The 25,249-nt window shown below is 39.7% G+C and overlaps 1 protein-coding gene across 2 annotated transcripts; it reads left to right on the top strand.

Annotated features, from left to right (window-relative positions):
* The first annotated feature begins 530 nt into the window (after nucleotides 1-530).
* frrs1a (ferric-chelate reductase 1a) lies at nucleotides 531-24,500 on the top strand. Of its 2 annotated transcripts, XM_038271253.1 has the most exons (17): nucleotides 531-665; nucleotides 5,504-5,708; nucleotides 5,924-6,066; nucleotides 6,149-6,243; nucleotides 7,240-7,387; nucleotides 7,463-7,582; nucleotides 10,077-10,148; nucleotides 10,230-10,328; nucleotides 13,258-13,399; nucleotides 15,024-15,134; nucleotides 15,288-15,403; nucleotides 15,499-15,585; nucleotides 20,644-20,741; nucleotides 20,932-20,990; nucleotides 21,443-21,586; nucleotides 21,685-21,743; nucleotides 24,265-24,500. In XM_038271253.1, the coding sequence occupies exons 2-17, from the start codon at nucleotides 5,504-5,506 to the stop codon at nucleotides 24,355-24,357; spliced, it is 1,791 nt and encodes a 596-aa protein (XP_038127181.1). In that variant the 5' UTR covers nucleotides 531-665; the 3' UTR covers nucleotides 24,358-24,500. The 2 variants fall into 2 exon arrangements, with proteins under 2 accessions (XP_038127181.1, XP_038127182.1); XM_038271254.1 differs by lacking the exon at nucleotides 21,443-21,586.
* Nucleotides 24,501-25,249: the final 749 nt, after the last annotated feature.

The following is a 25,249-nucleotide window of genomic DNA, read 5'->3' on the forward strand; positions in this document are numbered from 1 at the left end:
CAACTCCCATGTCAGAGGATGAAGAGAGCACATCCACTTAATCACAGTCAGAGAAACAGGTCTTCACTGAAAAACAGGTCAAGCTCCAATATCCACAAACAAAGGCGCTGATGGCAGCAGCACAGCTGATATTTTTCTCCAGGATGGAGTCACAGCCAAAGAAGAACAGACCGCTAGAAGCTACTATGATGAGAAAAAGAGAGAGCATAACGTTGATTGAACTTTGAGATTGAACTAACAAATTCTGCAGAGTGGGAGATTAGAGACAGAAAGAAGCAGAATGATAAAAACGGTGCCTTAGACCTTTTTTCCTGCTATAGGCTTAGACTGCCCTCCAGCAGTCCAAGGTGTGTAGCATTATTGTTTCTATACTGATGTGCACCTAAACTGATGTAAAACGCTGTAAACTTCCATTCAGTTTACTAAATACATCTTCCGAGCTTCTTCAAGCTAATGAAAAGCTGTGTAGACATGTCCTCAAAGGCACATATGATTAGATAATGACCCACCCTAACTGCAGAGTCCTATCTGCATGTTTCAAAAGTCCACCCATTTGTATAACTGCTAAAGGCTTGTAAAACTACAAGCACAGCATTGCATTCATGCTTACTATGCGATTGTTAAACTGTCAGACACAAGTTGGCTGTTCTTCCTTGTTCTGAGTGGTGAGTACAGTGACTACCTTAACTCAGCTAATGTTCTTAGATGGTCTAAATCATATAAATAAATGCTTTTAGGGCATTTCTAGCTAAACTTTAAATCTCTTACTGTATTAGCTGTTGTTATTGACTTGATTGCAGCATCAGGAACAGGAAACTTTGAAAATAAATGTATTCTCTGGATTTTTTTTTCCTACCTCGGAATTTATGACCTGAAAAACAAACAAAGTTGCTGAATGCTTCTTTGAATTTCATTAAGGTTGACACAGTTGTGGATTTGTTTTTGTTTTGTTTTTATTAAAACTTTCTAATGCTATTGTCAACAATGGGTGGTGAGGTTGTTTGAGGACCCAAATACAGAGATCAGGAGATAATGGTGAATCTTGGAGATTTAATCAGTAATTTGAGGAAAAATCCAAAGAACAAAAATTCCAAGAACCAAAAAACTTCAGGGGAAAACTAATGTGGGGAGCCAGAGATGAGGAAACAACAACAAGGAACCAGCACTGAGTGACTGCAGAGGTGGAGTATTTAAGGGGAACAGAGCTAGGGTGACCACCTGCTAATAAGCCCAAGGGGGGACAAGGGGTATGTTTCTGGGGGACAAAGTGGGACACTGCTTGGTGCAGCGGTGACCCCACCTCACGGGCAGACTCACTGATAGAGGTTTACACATTTCTAGCACATACCACCTTACATGGTATATTAATAATGCCCTATTCCCATAAACATGTGTAATTGCTGATGTAAGCTCATGAATAGGCCAACCAATGTGTATTTCTTTCTAAATAAAGATTCATAATACTTTGAACATTCAATGAACAGATGCACTTCCAATTCCGATTTACTTTAGCTATTCAATTTTATTTATTTTTTATTACAATTTATTCACTTTAAATAAATAATAATTTGAAATGAAAGGATTAACAGGAATTGTAGTTGCTCTACACCACAGGAACTGTAAAAAAAAAAAAAAAAGGCTTAACTCACGACTCCAGAGGTTCACAGAACGAGAAGGGGGAGGAAGGATGGTGAACTTGGATGTTGGTAAAAGCAGGAACAGGAAAAAAAAAAAACTGTTCAGTGTTCTGGGGACACCTTTAGGACTTTGGGGTCACCTTTAGGACTCAAACCTTTTCACCAGTATCTGAATAAAATAAGAAAGAAAGATAAGAGACAGAATTAATTTATGATAAGCTTCCAAATGGTTTTCCAGTATAGACAGAGGAGTGCAAACCCATCACCATCACAATACAAAACAATACAAAAAGGTGCCAAAATACAATCCTATGCAAAACAATGACATATTTTGACCTAAAAGGCTACTGTTTCCTAAAAGTGACACATTTGCACCCCATCTTAGACAAATGGAGTCTTACATATCTAGGTTTCTTACCTTCAGGTTTCTTCTTGAAGTTGTATTTCTTGTTGGAGCGTGCAGCATTGAGGAGAACCTTCTCTTTCACTACATAAGTGTAAAATTACAATAATGCGCAGTTCCAACTAGTATTTTACGCGAGCGTGCTTTTTTTACGTCACCGCGCGTTCTGGCTGCATTCTTGGAAAATGTTTAGACCGGCCACTGATGATTCAAATAAAAAAAAAAGTGGTAGAAAGATGTTTAAAAATTTACTCCAAACCTTTATCTCATGAATTTGGGCTTTCACTGCCATCTGCTGTCATATGAGAGTAAGCACAACTTGACGACCATAAGCTTTTTCATATTTCTTGCATTGATTATGCGTGACACGGTCTCAATTTGCGGGACGAATGAATTGGGCTTCAAACGCTGTGCGCACACGCGCTACGTGGGACGGGTGGTCACCCTAAACAGAGCAAAGAATGGACTAACGAGCTGAATAAGGAGCAGGTGTGAATGGAACTAACTAGAAGGAAGCAAAGGGGAAAGGAAACGAGCACAAGGGGGCAGCAGAGAGTAACTAAAGACTGTTTGAATATAATAGAAAATAAACCACAGAACAAAACAGAACAACTGATAACAGAAAAATAAAAACTCAGAGTCCCAAATGGGGAGAACCATAACAGCTATATGTTGTAGAATACTGGCAATTTATCAATATTTTAAATTAAATAAATAACAAACAACAGACACCACAAAGCTAGTAATGTGCATGTTTTCTATGTTCGTGGAGTCCCAAAAAAAACCCTAACTAAAAGCAGAAGTTGAAATATAATAACAACACTTTTGGATATATAGCCAAAAGTATCAGAATCAGAATCCAGTTTATTGCCAAGTAGGTTTGCACTTACAAGGAATTAGACTTGGTATTGTTGGTGCAGACAAAAAACAAAATAAGATAGAATATATATATATATATATATATACACAGAAGCTATATACACACAGTAGACTGTGCGTTAATGTAAGGCAGAAATCCTGAATGGGGGAGAGAAACATTGTCCAGTGTCACGGGCGGCTCTTGGCCTTGTTGATAAGGCTGGTAGCAGATGGGAAAAAACTGTTTTTGTGACGGAATGTTCTGGTCCTGATGGACTGCAGCCTCCTGTGGTAATGTTACCTTCTTTTGCAGGCTAGGTTTTATATGTGGTGTCTGTTTGAGGACCACAGGCGCTCTGAGTCTAACCTGGGCGAAGGGTACCCAGACCCTTTGGCTTTCTATTTCTTACCCAGGCTTGTCAGCCTGAGGCTAAAGGTAAAGCATTGGCCTCTCAGTCATGTTTTGCCACGTTTGATGGACAAATTATAGGTAAATTCACTAATCTAAAAGGTTTAGGGACTTTGAACATCTTACATCAGGGTAACCTGACTCCGCCAGATGGATTTGCTCTGCATATCCATCTGGAAACCTTCCGTTGAAGTAATTTTGGGAAGGGGCAAAAATACTGGTTAGCTGATTGGCCTATGTTGGTGATAGACGGGCCAAATAAACCAATCGGATCAACGAAGCATATGACGTACTAACAGAGCGACGACGAAGAGGAGCCAATTGATAGATCAAACTCTTTCTGAAACCAGTCGGGAGAAGAGCAAAAACATCTTTTCCTCTGAGAAAAGCCTCCAGAGCAGTGTTTTGCTCTTCTTTCAGCGAAGAAATACTCTGTAATTCCGATAAAACCTCCTCGATAGCCACGCTAACGCTAGTTTCATCGGCTGAAGCCGCCATGTTCTTTAGACTGAACTGTCGCGCTTCTCGTTGCGTCACACCTCAACCCGCCTCAAAGCCAACGCTGATTGGACGTTCGTTTGGTGAACGGCTCCAAATTTTCTTTAACGGATAGTCTCCAGACTGATCTGCGAGTTAAACCTTGAAAGCTCGCGAGATCAGGATGGTTTCACGAGGCTAACATCAGGGGAAACCAATTAAAAATCATCTGGGTCCTAATAGGAAAATCAACAACCAGTAAAGGTCCGGACACATTTTTAATTATAATCTGTTACTTTAAACTGAATTTAACACTGAAATAAAATGAGGTTTTTATGCATCCATGTTATACATTGAATTTTTAAATAAAATACTATAAAAAAAGAAAATGTTTCTATTTTAAAATCTAAGGTAGATTGACAATTTCCTGATTCCTGAACACCTGAACTGACCGTTTGTTATCGGCATGTCATCATTTGTTACTTGCATGTCAACGTCAGAAAAAAACCACCATTGTCGTTTCATGTGATAGCAATCACGTAGTTTTATTGCATGTTGTTCAGAAATTTGGCCTTTAAACAATAGTTAAAGGTAAGAAATTTGAATGAAGGAATCTCTTTAAAAGCACCTCCACTGTAAGTATCTTGGAAAGCAGGTCTTTCCAAGTTGGTGAGTGTTGCGTGTTGAGAAACAAATTACTGCAGAGTTGAACAATGATTTGAAACTCTGGACAAACACTGGTACCTTTGTTGGCCTCTTCAGGAGGGATCGATGGGAAAACATGACCCCAACACAACAATGAGAGATGGGCCCAGAAAAAAATATATAGTGAAATAATGAGCAAGTCCGATTTAGAAGAGGGAACATCGACAATACTTGTTGCATAATTGTCACAATTTGGCTAAGGTTAGTTGACCCAAAAGCAGAGGCAGGGAGGCAGAGGTGAATCTCTTGTGGATTTAATAATGAGTTAGCAGAAGACAGAGGCAGGTTATCCAAAAATCCAAAAAGAAAACAAAGTCCAAACAAACAAGAAACCGAGAGTCCAAAAAAAACAAAAATCAAAACATGAAAACTAGTCTAAACGTACCAGAAACCATGGAGACATCAGGGGAATAACAATCATAAGGAAGAAGGCACAGAGAGAAGGAGTTGGAGCATGTTTGACGGTGTTTGACGAGGACCCAGCAAAGGGGAACTGAAGAGAGAGGGCTTTTTAAAGGAGACTGAGACAAAGAGGGGGCTAATGAGGAAACTGGGAGCAGGTGTGCAAAGAACAAGAGAGGGAAGGAGCTAGGGAAGAAGGAGAACACAAGAGGGCAGCAGAGGGCAACAAATAGAAACCTGGAAGACTGGAAATAACAACAAAATGATAATGAAATAACTAGGACTATAAAACATGGAGAAAAGAAAACTAAACACTAGAAAACAAGGAGTAAAGTAAGACTGAATACTCAAAAGAAAAACATAACAGAAACAGAAACCTGACAATAATAGCCATTTTCAAGGAGAACGGGGGGTCGTAAAGGGAATTGTTGGCCTGGCTGAACAGACAAGGTCTTCTGGTCCCCTGTAAAGTGATCGGGTGGAGATGATAGCGGGAAGGGATCGACTCAATTGCTGCATTTTAGGTTTTTGAAAGCTAAAACATGAGCCCATGTTTAAGGATGTTTTTTCTTGGGGACAGAGAATATTAAAGGGATACATTTTTACCCACAGATGGCTCGTGGGACTTTGAGTTTTTTCTTCATCCTCTCCTTCTTTGGAGGTCATTTGGTGCCGGCAGCTGGCTACGCTAATGGTAAGGTCACTAAAGCCTGCAGTACTATGGAACCTCATCATGGTGTCCCAGCTCAGACGACTACCAGCCCCTACCAGCTGAAAACCAACGTCACCAGCTTCAGTCCAGGAGACAAGATCCAGGGTAACTAAACATTTGCTAAATATTCAGAGGGGATTCAAAAGGTTTTAGTTTACAACCAGTCCTGATCTTCAGGTTCTTGCTTTATAAAAGAAAACTAGTGTAGCTAATATGGTAAATATAAATTTTTTTATCATTTAAACATTTGACATTTGATATATTTTTTTGGTAGTATCATTGATGCAGTTTTAAAATGTTATAACTTTCTTTTTTTTCAGTCATCCTCACAGGTTCAAAGTCCTTTGAAGGCTTCCTGTTACAGGCCCGGGATCCAACCAATCAGGCCTCCGTATCAACGATCGGCACCTTCATGTTAACTAATCCTATCAGAACGCAGCTGCTCACCTGCTCTATGCACCAGGTATGAGCAAACACATGGCAGAAGGAGGCTCTAGTGTAAAACGAGTCTCCATCAAGTAACAAACACTTCAAACTGTTTGCAGGATTCAGCTGTGAGCCACACAAGTGACCACAAACAGAGCAAGGTGGTGGTGATCTGGAACGCTCCTCATGACGCTCCAGACACAGTTCAGTTTTTGTGAGTTTATGTTTCTTCCTTTGAGCTGATCCATATTATGGAATAACTTGATCCAAGTTTAGGAAAAAGCTTAAACAACAACAACTATGAATTCTGGCAGGGGAAAACGATTCTAATTAATCTTTTTTTTTTTTATCTGATAGTAGAGCAAAAGTAATAGGAAAAAACAAATTCCCTCTAAAGCCGGGCATACGCTGTAGGAATGTTTTAATCGTTGCACGCAGCTACAGCTCATACTGTACGAAGAAACCACAGGGTTTCATCGTACAGTGTGAGTTCACAGCTCACAATGTTTGTTCTCACACTGTGTGACTGACCCGACACTCTAATGTGATCTACCTGGATGCAGCCTCTGAAATTGAAACGCACCAGCCAGGAGCGTAGTCAGTGCTAATCTGCCACTGGTTTCGTGAAAACTAAAACAAAAGTCTATCCCTAAGTGCTAAGGTGTTCATGGACAAATCCTGCTGTTGAAGAAGAGCAACGAGCTAATTTACCAGAACCTCGAGCACTGCACATGCACAAACAAGGGGGTTCTTCTTCCAGATTGATGAGTCCGACCAGCGCCATCTCTCTTCGCTCAGTCCGACCTCTTGTTCTTAGATGTACAGTGTAAGTAGGTAGATCGCATCAGAGCGTTGGGTCGCACAGTGTAAGAACATGCATCGTGACCTGTGACCTTTAAAAACCCTGTGGTTTAGTCGTACAGTTTGAGTTGTAGCTGCGTGCAACGATTGAAAATATCGAACAGTGTATGCCTGGCTTTAGTATGCTTTAGTCCCTCCAACAGCAGCACCATTGAATGCGTTAACAATATAGATTTCAAGTTGGACGCTTTATGAGGTCTGCAGCTCTGGGATAGAGAACAGGTTCAGATTGAACTGGTTTCCCCTCCGCTCACTAAAGACCTACTGAAATATCTCTCTTCTTTAGGGAATAAAATGAAAATATATTTCTTTAAATATGTTTATATTCTGTATTCCCATGTATTTGCAGCGTGACTGTGGTTGCACACTATAGTAAGTATTGGTTGAAGATACCTGGACCGATCATCTACCAGCCTGGTGTCACCCCCCTCCCTCCTCTTTTGAGCACAACCCCTAATGTTATTCCAGCAAGCACCCCTTCCACCCTCCCTGGGCCTGTGAGTGACTCAGAATTACATATACTGACTCTGACGACGTTTTATGCTAACAGTTGTGTTCTCTCACACGTTTAGATTACTTCTGAGGGCTGCGGGGTTCTGAAATCTTGCCTTGTAGACCCCCCAGGATGCAATCCAGGGGAAGATCTCCACTGCTTTTTCTTATCCATGTTTAAAGAAGATTCAGAGAAACAGGTTTGATATGTATATTGAAACAATTCAAACTTATTGCTATATCACCCCCCACCGAAAAAAACAGTAGAAGCACAGTCAAACGCATACGTCTCCAATTTGAACCAAAGTCTATTGATCTCTTAGGCCAAGAATCTAAATAAGAAAATTTTTTACCCATAGACGGCCATCTTAAACTGCCAGATTGGGAAACGTCGCAAATCTGGCAGTTTATAGAGGAATATATGAGGAACATCATAGTTTGGTTAAAAGAAAGCATTTTAGCTTTATTATAATTGAATTTGTTGCAAGGATTTTACAGTTTGAAGAATAAGAAAATTACACCATATGTCAACCGTCACAAGGATGTGCATGACAAGGAAGGGCTATATATGCTCCTTGACTTATTTACTCTCACAGGTAGGAGCTTCGGCCGGAGAGTAACCCCTTGCTCACACTGGCTCCGGTGCGGTTACCGAGCCGACGGAGACCGCAACTCCCGCACACCCCCTCTCACACCGCCCTTTTGACTACGGTGCGGTGCGGCTCTGCGGCCCCGGCAACAGCTCCGGAGATTTAACAGAAGTTCACTTGAGTTCACGTAACTTCACGCGATAACACTGCCCAAATAAGGATATTTGCGAGAGCTTGTTGCGGAGGGCTCCGGCACGCCGCAAGGATAGCTTTCTTGCGGAATTTTCTGCAGCGCCGGAGTGTCTCGGTAACCGCAGCCGGACAGCTCAGCAGCCGGTGAGAGAGGTTTACGTCTTTTTAATGACTTGGAATCACTGCGGCGCCGCACCCACCGCACCGCAACGGTAAGACCGGAGTCGGTGTGAGCCGGGGGTCAGTGTTGGGCTCGGTATGATTCAAGGTGGGCCGGCCCTCGCACGCTGAAATTAGGACCTTTTCACCGGTCCTAATCTATGATGCCCGGTATCACAGATTACCAGTCCGAGCCTGTTCTTTATCATGCAAGCTAAGAAGGTTTCTTTTTTATTGTAACTCTAACATTTGCTTGGAAAGGCGCAATTATATGAGCAATAATTGAACAGTAATTTTTGTCTTGATCACTGACAAATTGCCCAAATATAGTAACACCTCACTGCCGTAAGTGCTGTAAGCCTACAACAACAATTATTTAAGATTTCCAGAGGACTTCACCATTGAAATTCACCAGAGCTATAGTGAAACTGACAATGCCCACGTGCATGGCAGCTGGATGCTGGAATACATCGGGTAAAAGTGAAAAAAAGAGCTTCTGGCCAGAGAAAAAACACGTAATATGTAGCCAACATTTGGAAGAAGAATGTTTTCAAGATGACTTGGATAATAGCGCGTTGTGACAAACACCAGATACAGCACTGGGACTTGATCAACAGCCGATACCGTACTGTGACGTCACAAACCAGTAGGTGGCAGTAGTGTTCTTTGACAAACATGGATGCCTCCAGTAAAGCACATTCACATGAAAATCACTCTTAAATAAAAGCAATTATTTATTGAACAGTATGGAATCATTTTATATTTAAAGTACTTTCAGAAGTTTAAATTCTGAATATTACCGGATTCGTTATTCCTTGCTGACCTGACTATATGAATTTAGAGTTCAGGATTATAGTCTCAGTTTGTTTAACCTGCATTGTGAAACAGGCCCAGGTGAATCCTAGCCTCGTGAGACCATCCTGATCTCGCGATCTTTCAAGGTTTCATTCGCAGATCAGTGTGGAGACTCTCCGTTAAAGAAAATTTGGAGCCGTTCACCAAACGAACGTCCAATCAGCGTTGGCTTTGAGGCGGGTTGAGGTGTGACGCAACGAGAAGCGCGACAGTTCAGTCTAAAGAAGATGGCGGCTTCAGCCGATGAAACTAGCGTTAGCGTGGCTATGGAACAAGTTTTATCGGAATTACAGAGTATTTCTTCACTGAAAGAAGAGCAAAACACTGCTCTGGAGGCTCTTCTCAGAGAAAAAGATGTTTTTGCTCTTTTCCCAACTGGTTTCGGCAAGAGTTTGATCTATCAATTGGCTCCTCTTCGTCGTCGCTCTGTTAGTACGTCATATGCTTCGTTGATCTGATTGGTTTATTTGACTATCACCAACATAGGCCAATCAGCTAACCAGTATTTTCGCCCCTTCCCAAAATTACTTCAACGGAAGGTTTCCAGATGGATATTCGGAGCAAATCCATCTGGCGGAGTCAGGTTAGGTGAATCCACCCAAGGATTTAGGAAAAAATCTAAATGGAAATATGTCAAGCCAAATTTAACTGGTTGAATCCATTTGGAAAAAGCATTTGTAGGATTGACCGAACCCTGATCCATTGTTAAAGATCCTACCCTGAAAGTGTGACCAAAACTAAATCATCTCTCTCCTTGGAACCATATAAGGGCTCCTGATGTCGATGTTTGTGTTTTTTTAGTTAATCCAAGGACAAAAATAGTTTTATTCTTCTACCCATATTTCAAACTTACAAATTAAAAAGGAGTAGAAAGTTTAAAAAAGCTTTTCCTCTACAGGTGATGACATTCGAGCTGAGTGGCCCAGCAGAGGGATACATTGCTTTTGCTCTATCCTTGGACAAATGGATGGTAAATCTCAGGCAAAATGTATCCCATCAACATTTCAAAAGCCCTGTGTCTTAAGTACTAAAGTCAAATTTTTGTTTTAAGGGCAACGATGACGTCTACATGTGTGTGACTGATGGGGACAGTGTGTCTGTCAGTGCTGCCTTTGTTAGTGGGCGAACATATCCTGAAGGACAAACACAGGTGAGAATTTTAAATACGTCTATTTTCAGTAACAGCGATGTGTTTCCTCAAGCATAAATATATCTAGAAATCACGTGAGAACCATGTTACTAAGGCCCCTTCCACACGAAGTCAAACCCTGGCCTAAATGCACACATTTTTCACCAAACCAGCCTCTCATCCATACGAAGCCGGCGTTTCGGGGGGGTGTAAACGATCTTTTTTTTTATTCAGCCGTCAGAGTGGGAAGATTTTGAAACGCTGTTTTCGCGTTTCCATCTTTAAGCTCTAACCCCATTTTTTTTCTTACACGCATGCGTCATAGCGTCGCCTCTAAACACGCATGCGCGACACAGTATCACAACAACAATGGCGCCGTACTGTGTTGAATTGTTGCTGCTCATGCTACTCACCCTGCTGTCGGGCTTACAACAGAATCTTCTTCTTCTGGAATATCTCCAGGAAGAACAGAGCAATATAGACAACATAGTTCAGCACCTGAATTTGACTGAACCACGAAAATTGACCCGCCGGGCAACCATGTATAAATATTAGTGCGCATGCCCAACATTTCGTCGCCTATTTTTGCTTTGGCACCACAGCGCCACTTACAGGCCTGGCATACATTTTGCAGTGTTTTCATGCATTCGTGTGGACGATCACATTTATTTTACGTCTCCGTCTTTACGACAAACGTTCTGGAAAATATTAGCGTTTCGTGTTCGTTTTGACTTCGTGTGGACGGGGCCTAAGAATAAACAGGGAAGTAGTTTTAAATGCTCAAAAAATTGCAAAGGTTACTATAAAGATGGATACTGTTTATCGTGCATTACACAAAACTTTAAAGGCTTGGTTTTCTCTCTGTCAGTTACAGTATAGGAAAAAGAAAGGAAAGAGCTTTATTTATCATTTTGGCAAAAACGTTCAAACTGAGAGGTTATTTTTCTAAATGTGTATCAGGTTTGGTAGCTTTGCTATATGCAGTCATACAGTAACAAAAACATACATCTTTCTTTTGTTGCCCTTTATAATGAGACTCAGGGCCCTAACCTGACTCCACCAGATGGATTTGCTCCGCATATCCATCTGGAAACCTTCCGTTGCAGTAATTTTGGGAAGGGGCAAAAATACTGGTTAGCTGATTGGCCTATGTTGGTGATAGACGGGCCAAATAAACCAATCAGATCAACGAAGCATATGACGTACTAACAGCCAGGCTACTCTTGCTGAAACCAGTCGGGAGAAGAGCAAAAACATCTTTTCCTCTGAGAAAAGCCTCCAGAGCAGTGTTTTGCTCTTCTTTCAGTGAAGAAATACTCTGTAATTACAATAAAACTTGCTCGATAGCCACGCTAACGCTAGTTTCATCGGCCGCCATGTTCTTTAGACTGAACTGTCGCGCTTCTCGTTGCGTCACACCTCAACCCGCCTCAAAGCCAATGCTGATTGGACGTTCGTTTGGTGAACGGCTCCAAATTTTCTTTAATGGAGAGTCTCCAGACTGATCAGCGAGTGAAACCTTGAAAGCTTGCGAGATCAGGATGGTCTCACGAGGCTACGTGAACGCAGGGAGGATCCATCACACTCACCTTCTGGCTCACCCTATGATGGGGATGAAGTCTATAGGAGAACTGACGGTTTCCTCTTATGAACCTCCTTTATACCAAAACGCTGCCAATACGCCATTATACAGTAGCTGGAAGTTAGAAACGCGTTCAGCGCTCGTCTGGAACACGTCAAATACGTTGATATGCGTTGGAGAGAAGTTCTTGATAAGTTACGCATAAGTTATACACAAGATACTCATAGGTTTTGGATAAGCTAGACGCCACGACTTAGTAGTAACAGTAAGAGTAAGTCAGTATGAGTTACACTTAACATAGGTCAACGATTAAATGACTTACCTCTAACTTATGGCATATGCAGGAATACGTCGGAAAATCTTGAGCATGCTTAAAATTTCTCGATTTACTCGCCGTATGTCGACGTGTTTCAGCGTGTTCCAGCGTATTTCAGAGTGCTCATAACGTATACAAAACTTACCCATAACTTATCCAACGTATGACGGCGTTTTTGCCCGATTTTTTGTACGTCAGGCATATGCTGGTCTAAATCGGCAAGGTGTGACAGGGGCTTTAGACTCCTCTTTATTGCAGCATAGCAGCATCATTTTGTATATAAAATTAGTGAGAAAACTGACCCTACCTATTACCTCTCAGGCATTAGAGGAGCTAACCAAGCCCTGACTGATAGCCACCACCTTCAGCAAGCAGATACTGGAAAGTGTTAACTCCCAAAAGGGGAGTTTAGAAGCAGTTTGAGGATTATGTGCTTTCGTTTCTCCAGTGCTTTGGAAACCCTCCAGTGTAGCCTTCTGAGGGACAAGCTCGAGCTGAGAGTGAACCACCACCTGTCCCAGTGGACATCCCCAATGGTCACTAGCTGTGTTTCCGGCAGTTGGGTCTCAAGTGCATAGCCCCACAGGGAGCTGTTCTTGTTTACACTCTATTCTGCAGACTAATCCATCAGCCCATTGCATTGCCATAGTCAGAAGTATTCAAATGGGGCTCCTTTCTTGGATGTCACAATAGCTTTTTAGGAACTTTTGGACTGGTGCCAGCAGAACCACCCACTACAGGGAACTTGTATTGACATTGTGGACTCCTAGACGTGCCAAGGTGTTCACCTGAACAATAAATGACTGGAATCACAACACTTATGTTCCTTGTAGAAAGCGTCAGAGCTTTCTACAAGGAACATAACCCTAACCCTAGAAAGAAAGATAGGCGCTGATGGACCATGATAAATAAAATAACATAATAAATAAATATGTAATAGTGTCACAGAGGTATAAAAGTTAGGGCAAATAAACCGTTAATATAACAAGATAAAAACATTATCATGAAGGTGAGAAAGTTTTCACCTCTTGCCATCCATTGTTTGCTTGCAGCGTGGACTCTCCTCTGTGTCATGGAGACTGGCAGATGGACTAATTCAGTGTAGATTTAGTCGAGCAGTGAGACTTAGCCATGAAGAACCAGCCCGCTATGATCTGGACCAGCATTATTATCTCTTCTTGGCCAGTGGACATGGTAAGAAACAAAATATATATATAACCTTGTTTAATGTGGAACTATGGAAGTTCGCAGGAATCGTTTCTCATGCAGGCACATGGGAGATTTTTTCTCATCTACTCTACCGTTCAAAAGTTGGGGGTCACATTGAAATGTCCTTATTTTTTAAGGAAAAGCACTGTAGTTCTCAATGAAGATGACTTTAAACTAGTCTTAACTTTAAAGAAATACACTCTATACATGGCTAATGTGGTAAATGACTATTCTAGCTGCAAATGTCTGGTTTTTAGAGCAATATCTACATAGATGTATAGAGGCCCATTTCCAGCAACTATCACTCCGGTGTTCTAATGGTACAATGTGTTTGATCATTGGCTCAGAAGGCTAATTGATGATTAGAAAACCCTTGTGCAATCATGTTCACACATCTGAAAACAGTTTAGCTCGTTACAGAAGCTACAAAACTGACCTTCCTTTGAGCAGATTGAGTTTCTGAAGCATCACATTTGTGGGGTCAATTAAACGCTCAAAATGGCCAGAAAAAGAGAACTTTCATCTGAAACTCGACAATCTGTTCTTGTTCTTAGAAATGAAGGCTATTCCATGCGAGAAATTGCTAAGAAACTGAAGATTTCCTACAACGGTGTGTACTACTCCCTTCAGAGGACAGCACAAACAGGCTCTAACCAGAGTAGAAAAAGAAGTGGGAGGCCACGTTGCACAACTGAGCAAGAAGATAAGTACATTAGAGTCTCTAGTTTGAGAAACAGACACCAGACTGGCATCTTCATTAAATAGTACCCGCAGTAGCCTGTTTGTACTGTCCTCTGAAGGGAGTAGTACACACCGTTGTAGGAAATCTTCAATTTCTTAGCAATTTCTCGCATGGAATAGCCTTCATTTCTAAGAACAAAAATAGAATGTCGAGTTTCAGATGAAAGTGCTTTTTTTCTGGCCATTTTGAGCGTTTAATTGACCCCACAAATGTGATGCTCCAGAAACTCAATCTGCTCAAAGGAAGGTCAGTTTTGTAATTTCTGTAACGAGCTAAACTGTTTTCAGTTGTGTGAACATGATTGCACAAGGGTTTTCTAATCATCAATTAGCCTTCTGAGCCAATGAGCAAACACATTGTACCATTAGAACACTGCAGTGATAGTTGCTGGAAATGAGCCTCTATACACCGATGTAGATATTGCACCAAAAACCAGACATTTGGAACTACCACCGATACCAATATGAATTGACATAAAATTCAAACGTACCCAGCAAAGCCCTACACAATCCTAATACATTAAATGTTCAATCAAACAACTACTAGAACTGAACAAGACCAATAAAACAATTGGATCACCTTACAAGATACGTTAAAAAGCCCTGAGGAAATTACTTAAAACCACTACACCTGATTTATTTATAAAAACCATATCAGTGGTTAAAACGTTAATATGGTAAGGATTTGTTTGGAATGTACTATTTATTGCTGATTATTTTCCCAGTTTTACTAATTCACAGGTCAAAAACATATTTTGTCTGTTGGGGGTGTTAGTGCAGCAATATCTGTCACAAAATTTACGTTTTATAATATATGATTTTTAAGTATCCTGCTATAATGTGTATTATTGTTGTTTTTTTCCTACAGATTTTGGGAAGCACAAACAGCAACCATTAGTCTCCTCTCAGAGAAAACTTATTAATGGTTCCGCTGAAGTTCTTCATGGTTCCCGGGGGCCACTAATTTTGAAAATGCATGGTATGCTTGGTTACCTGTCTTCAAACATCAGCTATGAGACTATAATCATCATTTCAAGGATGAGCTCCTTGTTTCTACAAGCTGATCAGATGGCGGACAGGAAGGCTGTCATGATAGAGTACAATCCTGGCTGAACTGTATTTGCTTCCTTAGGTGCTCTCATGCTGTTTGCCTGGATGCTAACAGGAAGTGTTGGTACTTTTATCGCCAGTTTCTACAAACACCAGTGGGCGAATCAGACCCTGTTAGGTCAGAAAGTCTGGTTTCAGGTGGATCTTTATGCATGCTTACATGGACACATAACCCTCGAATTCAAAGAAGCTTACAAGAAAGAGTAGCAATATTACTGAGTGTCTCTGTCCAGGTTCATCGAGGGCTGATGATGCTAACAGTCATTCTCACAGCTATAGCCTTCTCCTTCCCATTTTTCTACAGGAGAGGATGGAGCAAGGTAAGGTACCCAGCCACACAAACTCATTCTTCTCTTGCTCCATGTAGTGAGTACCACATTTTGACACTGACTTCAGCTGATTTGAGGTCATTTTCAACCCTTTCTATTAAAGACTGAAATTTTTTCGGAAATCTCACGGGTCACTAACCTGACTCCGCCAGATGGATTTGCTCTGCATATCCACCTGGAAACCTTCCGTAGAAGTAATTTTGGGAAGGGGTGAAAATACTGGTTAGCTGATTGGCCTATGTTGGTGATAGACGGGCCAAATAAACCAATCAGATCAACGAAGCATATGACGTAACAGAGCGACGACGAAGAGGAGCCAATTAATAGGTCAAACTCTTGCCGAAACCAGTCGGGAGAAGAGCAAAAACATATTTTCCTCTGAGAAAAGCCTCCAGAGCAGTGTTTTGCTCTTCTTTCAGTGAAGAAATACTCTGTAATTCTGATAAAACTTGCTCGATAGCCACGCTAACGCTAGTTTCATCGGCTGAAGCCACCATGTTCTTTAGACTGAACTGTCGCGCTTCTCGTTGCGTCACACCTCAACCCGCCTCAAAGCCAACGCTGATTGGACGTTCGTTTGGTGAACGGCTCCAAATTTTCTTCAACGCAGAGTCTCCAGACTGATTAGCGAGTGAAATCTTGAAAGCTCGCGAGATCAGGATGGTGTCACGAGGCTAACGGGTCACGGGATTCCTGTGGGATTCCCGTGGGATGGGAGTCAGTATTAGTAACGATCACGTGATTGGTACGGTACAGGATTAAACATTAACGGGAGCAGACGGGAACGGGAGCAAACCAATAGTAACTAAAAAAAACTAGGATCGATGCCAAAAAATAAAATAAAATAGAAAGAAAAAAAATCCAGTACTGGCACCGCCATTTTGTAGCTTTTTTTCCTTGAAGCCTACACTATAATGCGGGTCAAAAAAACTACACGACCCAAAATCCAACAGTGCTTCCGCTCTGAGTTTTTCACCCGCGCTCAAAAACAACAAACATGGAGGGACCAACAGTTAGTCTTGTGAGCAGTGTTGGGCACGTTACTTTGAAAAAGTAATTAGTTATAGTTACTAGTTACTTCTCCCAAAAAGTAACTGAGTTACTAACTGAGTTACTCCACAATAAAAGTAACTAGTTACTAGTAAAAGTAACTATTGCGTTACTTTTGCGTTTCTCGCCCCCGTAACCCTCACCACCCGGCCCCCACCTTCTCGCCGTGTGTTCCAAAGCCAGCTGAATAGAGCGGACGACAAAGACAAGAACCTGCAGAGAGTTTAGCATTTATTGCAACTCAACGTAAATGACATCAGGCGGGAACGCCATGGGAAGTTTTATAACAGGACATTCAGATCCGGTGAGTATATGAAATTAATAACTGGGGATGTCTAATTCTGAAATCCTGTGTGTTTGGGTTGTTATAGATACTGAAACATCTATCTATCCATCTATCTATCTAGATGTATACTCTGTGTCTGACATAAAATATGGATCTCCATCCCTGCCACAAAGGCCATCAAATAATGTTTAAAATAAAAAATACAGTAGGTTGAAAAGGCAGAGTATCCATCCATCCATCCATCCATCCATCCATCCATCCATCCATCCATCCATCCATCCATCCATCCATCCTTCTCCCTTTCTCCATAGTTTAATTAGTTTCTCCCGTATGCCACGACGTAATGCATTGATCTGAAAATCAACCTCAGACGCAACGCACGCAGTGGCGAGGGTTTGATCCGTCAGATGGAGTTAAATCACAAAGAATTCAATGTTGAATCGGGGCGGCAGCTAAATGCTAGGCGATGGGTAGCAGCCAAAACGTTGCAATTTCACATAATCCTGACGAGATCCGAAAAACGTAGCAAAAACTAGCAAGTGGGTGATTATGTATGTTCACTAAGTAAATATTATGTAAATAAACCCTACACTTCTCGCTATAAATGTAATCAAAACCCATTTAAATGCAGAAACTGATTGAAATTATTGATTTTCCCACTAAAAGTTAGAGAAATCTCAGCCATGTTTATACCAAAACGTTACAGTTTCACATTATCTTGAAAAATCTTTGCAAGAAACGAACAAGCAAGTGAATATGTACATTCCCTGAGTAAATATTCTGGCAACAAACTATACATTTCTCACTAGAAATGTAATCAAAACTCATTTTAATGCAAAAACAAACTCAAGTTATTAATCTTTCCACCAAAAAATGAGCGAATGTCAGCCAACTATATATTTTTTTTTCTTCTCCCAGCTGGAATCTTTAAAGTCACGTGACTAGGACGTAAAACAATAGAAAGCGTATAGGCAGAAGAAACGTAACAGTACCACAAAAAAATGGCCATTAATGTACCTCCACTACGTTTTGCAGTGTGGACCAACGTAGTGGGGGTACATTTTCCCATGAGACTGGGTTGGTTAATTGGCTTCTCTAGAGTCTCCTTAGGTGTGTGTCAATGGTTGTATGTCCTGTTTGTCTCTGTGTTGCCCTGTGATGGACTGGCGACCTGTCCAGGGTGGAACACACCTCTCGCCCCTAGACAGAGATGGCAAAAGTACTCACTTTCCGTACTTGAGTAAAAGTACAGATACTTCTGTTAAAACATACTCTGGTAAAAGTGGAAGTACTGATTAAACTTCTTTACTCAAGTAAAAGTAACAAAGTACAGGCTTGTAAATTTACTTAAAGTATAAAAGTAAAACTAGAAACCACTTTTTTCATGCCGTTGCCTACATTTTAAATGGATGTCTGCCAATAGGACTAGATCTCCGTTGTGTTCATTTTCAATCATCTCGTCGTCCATGCTACTATGCTAACGCCACCGCCACCAAGCTGCAATGATTTGCCGCCAATGAATACCGCCGAATCTGTCGATTCATCTTGTAGTGGTGCGTCAAATGCAACGTAGATTCCCGTCCAATTAGATTGAATTTGGTATCGATGACGTGAAAAATAATAACGGTAACTCCATTGAAATGATTCAAAACTAAAGTAACGAGCCAATTTTTTAAAATGTAAGGAGTAGAAAGTACAGATATTTGTGTAAAAATGTAAGGAGTAGAAGTAAAAAGTCGCCATAAAAATAAGTAGTAAAGTAAAGTAAAAATATCAGAAAAATCTACTTGAGTACAGTAACGAAGTATTTGTACTTCGTTACTTCCCATCTCTGCCCCTAGACAGCTGGAGATAGGCACCAGCATCCCTCGCCACCCCGCTTGGGATAAAGCGTGTCAGATAATGGAAAGATGGATTTACAAAGTTTTTTAGATTTATTATTTATTGTCACGGTTTGGTTTTAAGGTTTTTGTTTGGAACCAAAAGCAGAAGCTGAGAGGCAGGGGTGAGATCTTGGAAGGTTTAATGAAAAATCAGGCAGCAAAAACAGGAATCCAAAAATCCAACTTAAAAATGTAAATCAAAACAGAAATCCAAAAAAATGCAACATAAGAATTGAACACTAACCAGGACCATGGGAACATCAGGGGGAAAAGTCATGAGGAGCCAAGGTAGGATGAAATAAGATGAGGAACCAGCAAAGAGGGACTGCAGAGGGAGTGTATTTATAGCTGATTGACAAAGGTAGGACTAATGAGCTGATAAGGAGCAGGTGTGTCTAGAGCTGATGAGGAAGCCAAGGGAAAAGAACACAAGGGGGCAACAGAGGACAGACAGAAAAACCTAGGCAACTTAAAGGAATAGTACACCCAAAACATGATTAGCCTTCATTTTCTACTCACCCCCATGCTGAACAACACTCTGGAGTACTTTTTTGATATCTCAAATGCATCTGGAGATCTGGGAGGCTTCTTGCTGTCTGCTGACATTCAAATAATGGAGGTCTATGGCACCCGAGGCAGAAAGGTCCATAAAAGTCCACAAAAAACGTGTCAATATTCCTCCATACTGCTCGTCCAATGTATTCCAAGTGTCCTGAGTGGGTAGCATCCATAATTTACTCGAAACGAAGTCATTTAGAATGTTTTTAGAGCATAAACAGTAGTGTATAGGATTTCCTGAAAGCGCGTTCACGATTCTACGGAAACCACGGCAGACCAAACCAGATGAAAGTGCGCATTCAGCGTCTGCTCTGCCGATAATGCAAGCGTAGAAGAAGAAATGTGCTGTTTACCTGTGCAAAGAAAGAAACAACGAAAGAAATATGTCTGAGGACTTCAGTGTTGAGGAAGAGCATGAGTTCTTTGCCAAGCTGAATGCGCACTTTCATCTGGTTTGGTCTGCCGCGGTTTCCGTAGGCTCGTGAACTCGCAGGTGCGCGCTTTTAGGAAATCCTATACACTACTGTTTATGCTCTAAAAACATTCTAAATGACTTTGTTTCGAGTAAATTATGGACGCTACCCACTCAGGACACTTGGAATACATTGGACGAGCAGTATGGAGGAATATTGAAACGTTTTTTGTGGACTTTTATGGACCTTTCTGCCTCGGGTGCCATAGACCTCCATTATTTGAATGTCAGCAGACAGCAAGAAGCCTCCCAGATCTCCAGATGCATTTGAGATATCAAGAAAGTACTCCAGGGTGTTGTTCAGCATGGGGGTGAGCTAATCATGTTTTCGGTGTACTATTCCTTTAAATGAATCCAGACGCACCAATAAAGCTAGAAAACAATGAAAAACCTGGCTGAACTTGAAACAGAAAACCTAGAGAAAAACAACAGAACCAAGATCATTACATTTATAGAGTGTGCAATATATATACCAAGGTATGCCCTCCATTGGTTACCTTTGAACATATATAGACCTACTGTATTGCTAAGATACTGAGAAGAGCCTCAGGCTCAAAAGGTTCTGGTAGGGGATTAGAGCCACTTACCCCTCACAGAGAGGTAGGGGGGGAGTCGTTTTTTTTAATTACATATCTATATTTGTTGTTTGTTTACTTACTAGAGCAGCATTTTACTTTACATTCTTTTTTTTAATGTTTTATTACACTATGAATAAAATGAACGATACAAAAAAAACACAAAAAAACAGGGTTGGTCAGCAACTTTTTTTCATGACTGTTTCAATCAAACTCTCTGTGTAGCATGCAGGCGCCCACCCTTATATCGGCTGTAGTGTTGTGGTGTTATCTGTGCTTCAGCCAGTCATCGCTGTGTTCAGACCCCCGCCGGATTGTAAGAGGTAAACACACACAGGAAAAACATGTAAAAAATTAAACCACTGTAAGTCAGGTTTTAATGCAAAAGATGCTAAATGAATATCCTTAAGTCTTTGAGCAGCTTTTCTAAAATAAACCACAGAGCTGATAGTTGACATCATGGATATTACATCAGTTAACAATATATTTATATAATCCTCTATCTATGTTTAGGAGACCAATTTTTAACGTGTTTCACTGGGGAGTCGGATCTTTAACTGAAATCCTAGCAGGTGCTGTATGTTTTTGTTTCTTTCCTTTCAAATGAGCTTGCACTACCTTTCCACATGTTAATTAAAGTTTTAATTTCACATTATAATCCGTCACAAAGTCTTTTATAAATTAAGTTAAAGGAAATAATACTTTTATTTCAAAATTTCATGAATTAAGGCATGCATTATATTGATGAATTTATGGGTTTAATTTTTGCAATAATCTAAATTAAATCCACAGTGACCAAATTAATCAACTCATATATTTTTTAAATCTAATTTGCTATATCTTCATGTGTTAGGATTTATGTCAGACCTTTTTATTCTAATTGGAAATGGATTAAACATAGTCCTGGGAAATGATCGGAGCTTAGAATACTACCTAAACCTGCTTTAAACTTCTTCTCATGCTGTCTGCTTTTTATTTTTCACCCAAGATTCACTGGTCTAACGTATATCCTGCTTTCTTCCAGTGGCTGCCATGTTTACAGGCATTCGTCAGTCCTCGTTGCTCCTCCCTTTTCCACAAGCAGAAAATGTTCTGATTGGCTACGTGACTTGGTTGGCCTTTTTCCGGCTTCTTCTTTTGATCAACAAACACTTTCAGTTCAGGAAATGTATGAAGATTAATTTGCCTGTTCGTTGCAGAGTATATACTAGTCATTAGTTATTAGCTGTGTTTGTTAATCTGAAGGTCTTCTTTATACATCTGCAGCAATGCAATTAGATGAGCAACAGATTGTCTCCTCTGAACAACTACAGATTAGTTCTAAGGTAAGGAAACTATTTAAACACTAAGAGTCTCTTTAGACCAGATTGAGTTGTATCTAAAAAAATAGATCAGTCCTTTTTATTTTATATTATTTTTTTATCTATATATTTATTTATTTTTTTTTACAGTGTCCTGTCTGGCAATGTGGCAATAAGAATAATTGTCTTGATGCCAAAAAGAGCCCAACAGATTTTACTTGTTTCATGCATATAAATTGCTTTATTATAATTATGCAGGAAGTTTTACAGTTTATATGGACACTGCTATGTAAATAGAGCAGAAAAACAGAAGAAGAAAAGGAAAAAAGAAAAAAAAGAGAGAAAAGATGAAAGAAAGAAGAGATAGAAAGGAGAAGATGACAAAACATTAGATCAGTCCTTTTATTGAATCATTATTCGTTGAATATTGAACTTTTTGTAATTATTTTTTCACTTTTTTCACTCTTTTTTCAAACTCTGTCACGGACTGCTATAAGAGTTACATGTGAAAGAGCACATGGATCAGTGCTTTTAAATGTTTTTACAGGGGTTAACATTCAGTAAGTACTATACTGTGGAGGTCTTCAATAGGGGGTCCGCTACCCCTAGGGGGTCCACAGAGGTACTGCATGGGGGTCGTGAAAGTTTTGGTTGATTAGACTTTTTTTTATATTCCTCCCTGCAATTTTTTCCACTAATTGAAATGTCTTTAAATCCACATTAACATGAATTCAACACACTGTAGTAAACAGATAAATGGAGGCAGAAGATGTCTTTCAGTCATCAATGCTCACATTCAGCGACACACAGGGGCTTTTTCAAGCTGGGCACCGTTTCATTCACAACACCTGTCCCATCAACCAGGAATCAGAAATACTTGAATAATCCCAGGGAGGGATTACTTTAGTTACATTACTCCATCTGTAACTATAGAGTAGAGTAACTATAGGGCCAGTTTGATAGAACATTATTTAATACAATATATATAATTAGGTGGTCCCCGCTCCATCTAACCATCAGTTTGGGGTCCTTGGCCTGGAATACCTCTGCTCTAGTGTAATAGGTGTATATAAAATTTTATTTATAAATATCAATATAAACATAATGCTTACCTCTAGATACATAAAATGACTCTAAAATATTATTGAGAATAATAAATTATAAAATGATAACTATATCCGCATTATATATAACCATTAATGGATAATTTATCATTTTTATATATCTTTATATAAAACCTTTAATGTATAATTCTAAATAATATGTATTGATAATTATTTCTATGTTTACAGCAGCCTCACCTCAGCTAGACAATAAAGGTTTTTCCCGATATTTTCATTCTAGCTTTATTAACACTGAAAGTGAATAAAATGTGTTTTTTAGGCATATTGTCAAAATGTAATCATTTGTATTTGAACTTTTTCTTTTTAAGTTTATGTAGATATTAATTTAGCATTTGTCGGCTCAGTTTAGCAAGTATTTTATTGGAGTAGCCTTCTATTGATCATAGTAGTCTGACTTTTTCTTGCACATTAAAAATGTTAAACCTCCTTAGACTGTATTTTAATATAACAATGGTTTTATACAGTGACTGTCTCCCAGCCGCCGACCGGAGATGTTTCTGAGTACTGCCACCATCGTATTCAATAATTATTCAGTTCATTTTAAGAACAGAATGAATGAATCAACTGCATAATTCTAAAGCTGTTATCTATTATTATTTATCAATTGGAAAAAATAAACATCTTATTACTGAAAGTGTAGTGCAGTTTTTCCTCAGGCTTATGTTCTTCTAAGCAACAGGAACAGAAGGCTCATAAAGGCCCAGGTTTTCTTTTTGGCATAGAATAGAATAGAGTAGAATAGAATAGAATAGAATAGAAAATCCCTTTATTGTCCCACCATGGGGAAATTCTGGTGTTTACAGCAGCAAAAAGATTATCGAAAAAAGTGGTCACACAAATGTTCACCTTAGAAAAATATATAAAAATAACATAATAGTTATTTTTAATAACTTTATTTATTATGTTATTATTAAATAACATAATAAATAAACAAATAATATGCTGTACAGTAAAGTGTTTTAACAATATAAATACTGTTCACATGGAGAATAAATAACTTGACATTTTTACGGTAATGGACATTTGAAAATATTATTTAACTCACTAAGTTAAGTTATTTAACTGTCTAAGATAGAAACTGTGCGAAATCAACTTATTGAGGTTGTTGGGAACAGTGGAGGTTATAAAGTCTTCCAGCTGCTGGGAGTAGGGATCTGTGATAACGCTCCCTGGTGCATTTAAGGTGCAGCAGTCTGTCACTTTTTACCCGGATAAATCAAGCCCATCGACATGCCTTCTCTGGAAAAGGACATATACTGGAGTTCCATGAAATCCAAGGTTTGAATGGCAAAGAATATGGGGAAATTTTTTAAAGGAAAAGATTTTATACTTTTCCTACCTGAAAAGTATAAGCTGCTTCTGTGAGTTTTGTAGCAGTTTTTGGTGTTTTAAAAGATGTTTTATTTCCATGTCTGTTTCAGGACTCATGCTTGAAGACTCTCCTGTTAGCTGCCCTGGCTTTGGGAAACACTGGTCTTCTGATGGCTTTGCTGTCTACTATTGCTGAACTTTGACATTTTTAGTGCAATAACCTAAGTAGACATTATTAACATTCTGTCAGTGCAGGGTTTTAAGTTCGGCCTGGCTCATAATGTATGATAAATAATCCTTAAAATATGGACACTGTCTGTGTTTTAATAAATCATTATCTAACCCATTCCTTCACCAAATACTTGTATTTGTTTTATTATCATTAAAACTTTTTCAACCAGCTAGTTTAGAGGAGAACCAAATCATATTTGCAATGGCAACCTGGCCAAGAGGCAGCAGTTAAAAATAATCAGAGATGGGAAGTAACGAAGTACAAAAACTTCATTACTGTACTCAAGTAGATTTTTCTGATATTTTTACTTTACTTTACTACTTATTTTTATGGCGACTTTTTACTTCTACTCCTTACATTTTTACACAAATATCTGTACTTTCTACTCCTTACATTTTAAAAAATTGGCTCGTTACTTTAGTTTTGAATCATTTCAATGGAGTTACCGTTATTATTTTTCACGTCATCAATACCAAATTCAATCTAATTGGATGGGAATCTACGTTGCATTTGACGCACCGCTACAAGATTGATCGACAGATTCGGCGGTATTCATTGGCGGCAAATCATTGCAGCTTGGTGGCGGTGGCGTTAGCATAGTAGCATGGATGACGAGATGATTGAAAATGAACACAACGGAGATCTAGTCCTATTGGCAGACATCTATTTAAAATGTAGGCAACGGCATGAAAAAAGTGGTTTCTACTTTTACTTTTATACTTTAAGTACATTTACAAGCCTGTACTTTGTTACTTTTACTTAAGTAAAGAAGTTTAATCAGTACTTCCACTTTTACCAGAGTATCTGTACTTTTACTCAAGTACGGAAAGTGAGTACTTTTGCCATCTCTGAAAATAATGGAT

The sequence above is a fragment of the Cyprinodon tularosa genome, unplaced genomic scaffold, assembly GCF_016077235.1.
Source record: "Cyprinodon tularosa strain WSP-4 unplaced genomic scaffold, ASM1607723v1 ctg797, whole genome shotgun sequence".
Lineage (NCBI taxonomy): Eukaryota > Metazoa > Chordata > Actinopteri > Cyprinodontiformes > Cyprinodontidae > Cyprinodon > Cyprinodon tularosa.

What these genes read in the sequence shown, in the direction of transcription:
- frrs1a (XM_038271253.1), top strand. Translation starts at nt 5,504, where the DNA reads ATGGCTCGTGGGACTTTGAGTTTTTTCTTCATCCTCTCCTTCTTTGGA. An exon ending in TCACCTGCTCTATGCACCAG is followed by an intron (nt 6,067 to 6,148) that starts GTATGAGCAAAC and finishes AACTGTTTGCAG; the next exon opens with GATTCAGCTGTGAGCCACAC. An exon ending in CCAGACACAGTTCAGTTTTT is followed by an intron (nt 6,244 to 7,239) that starts GTGAGTTTATGT and finishes ATGTATTTGCAG; the next exon opens with CGTGACTGTGGTTGCACACT.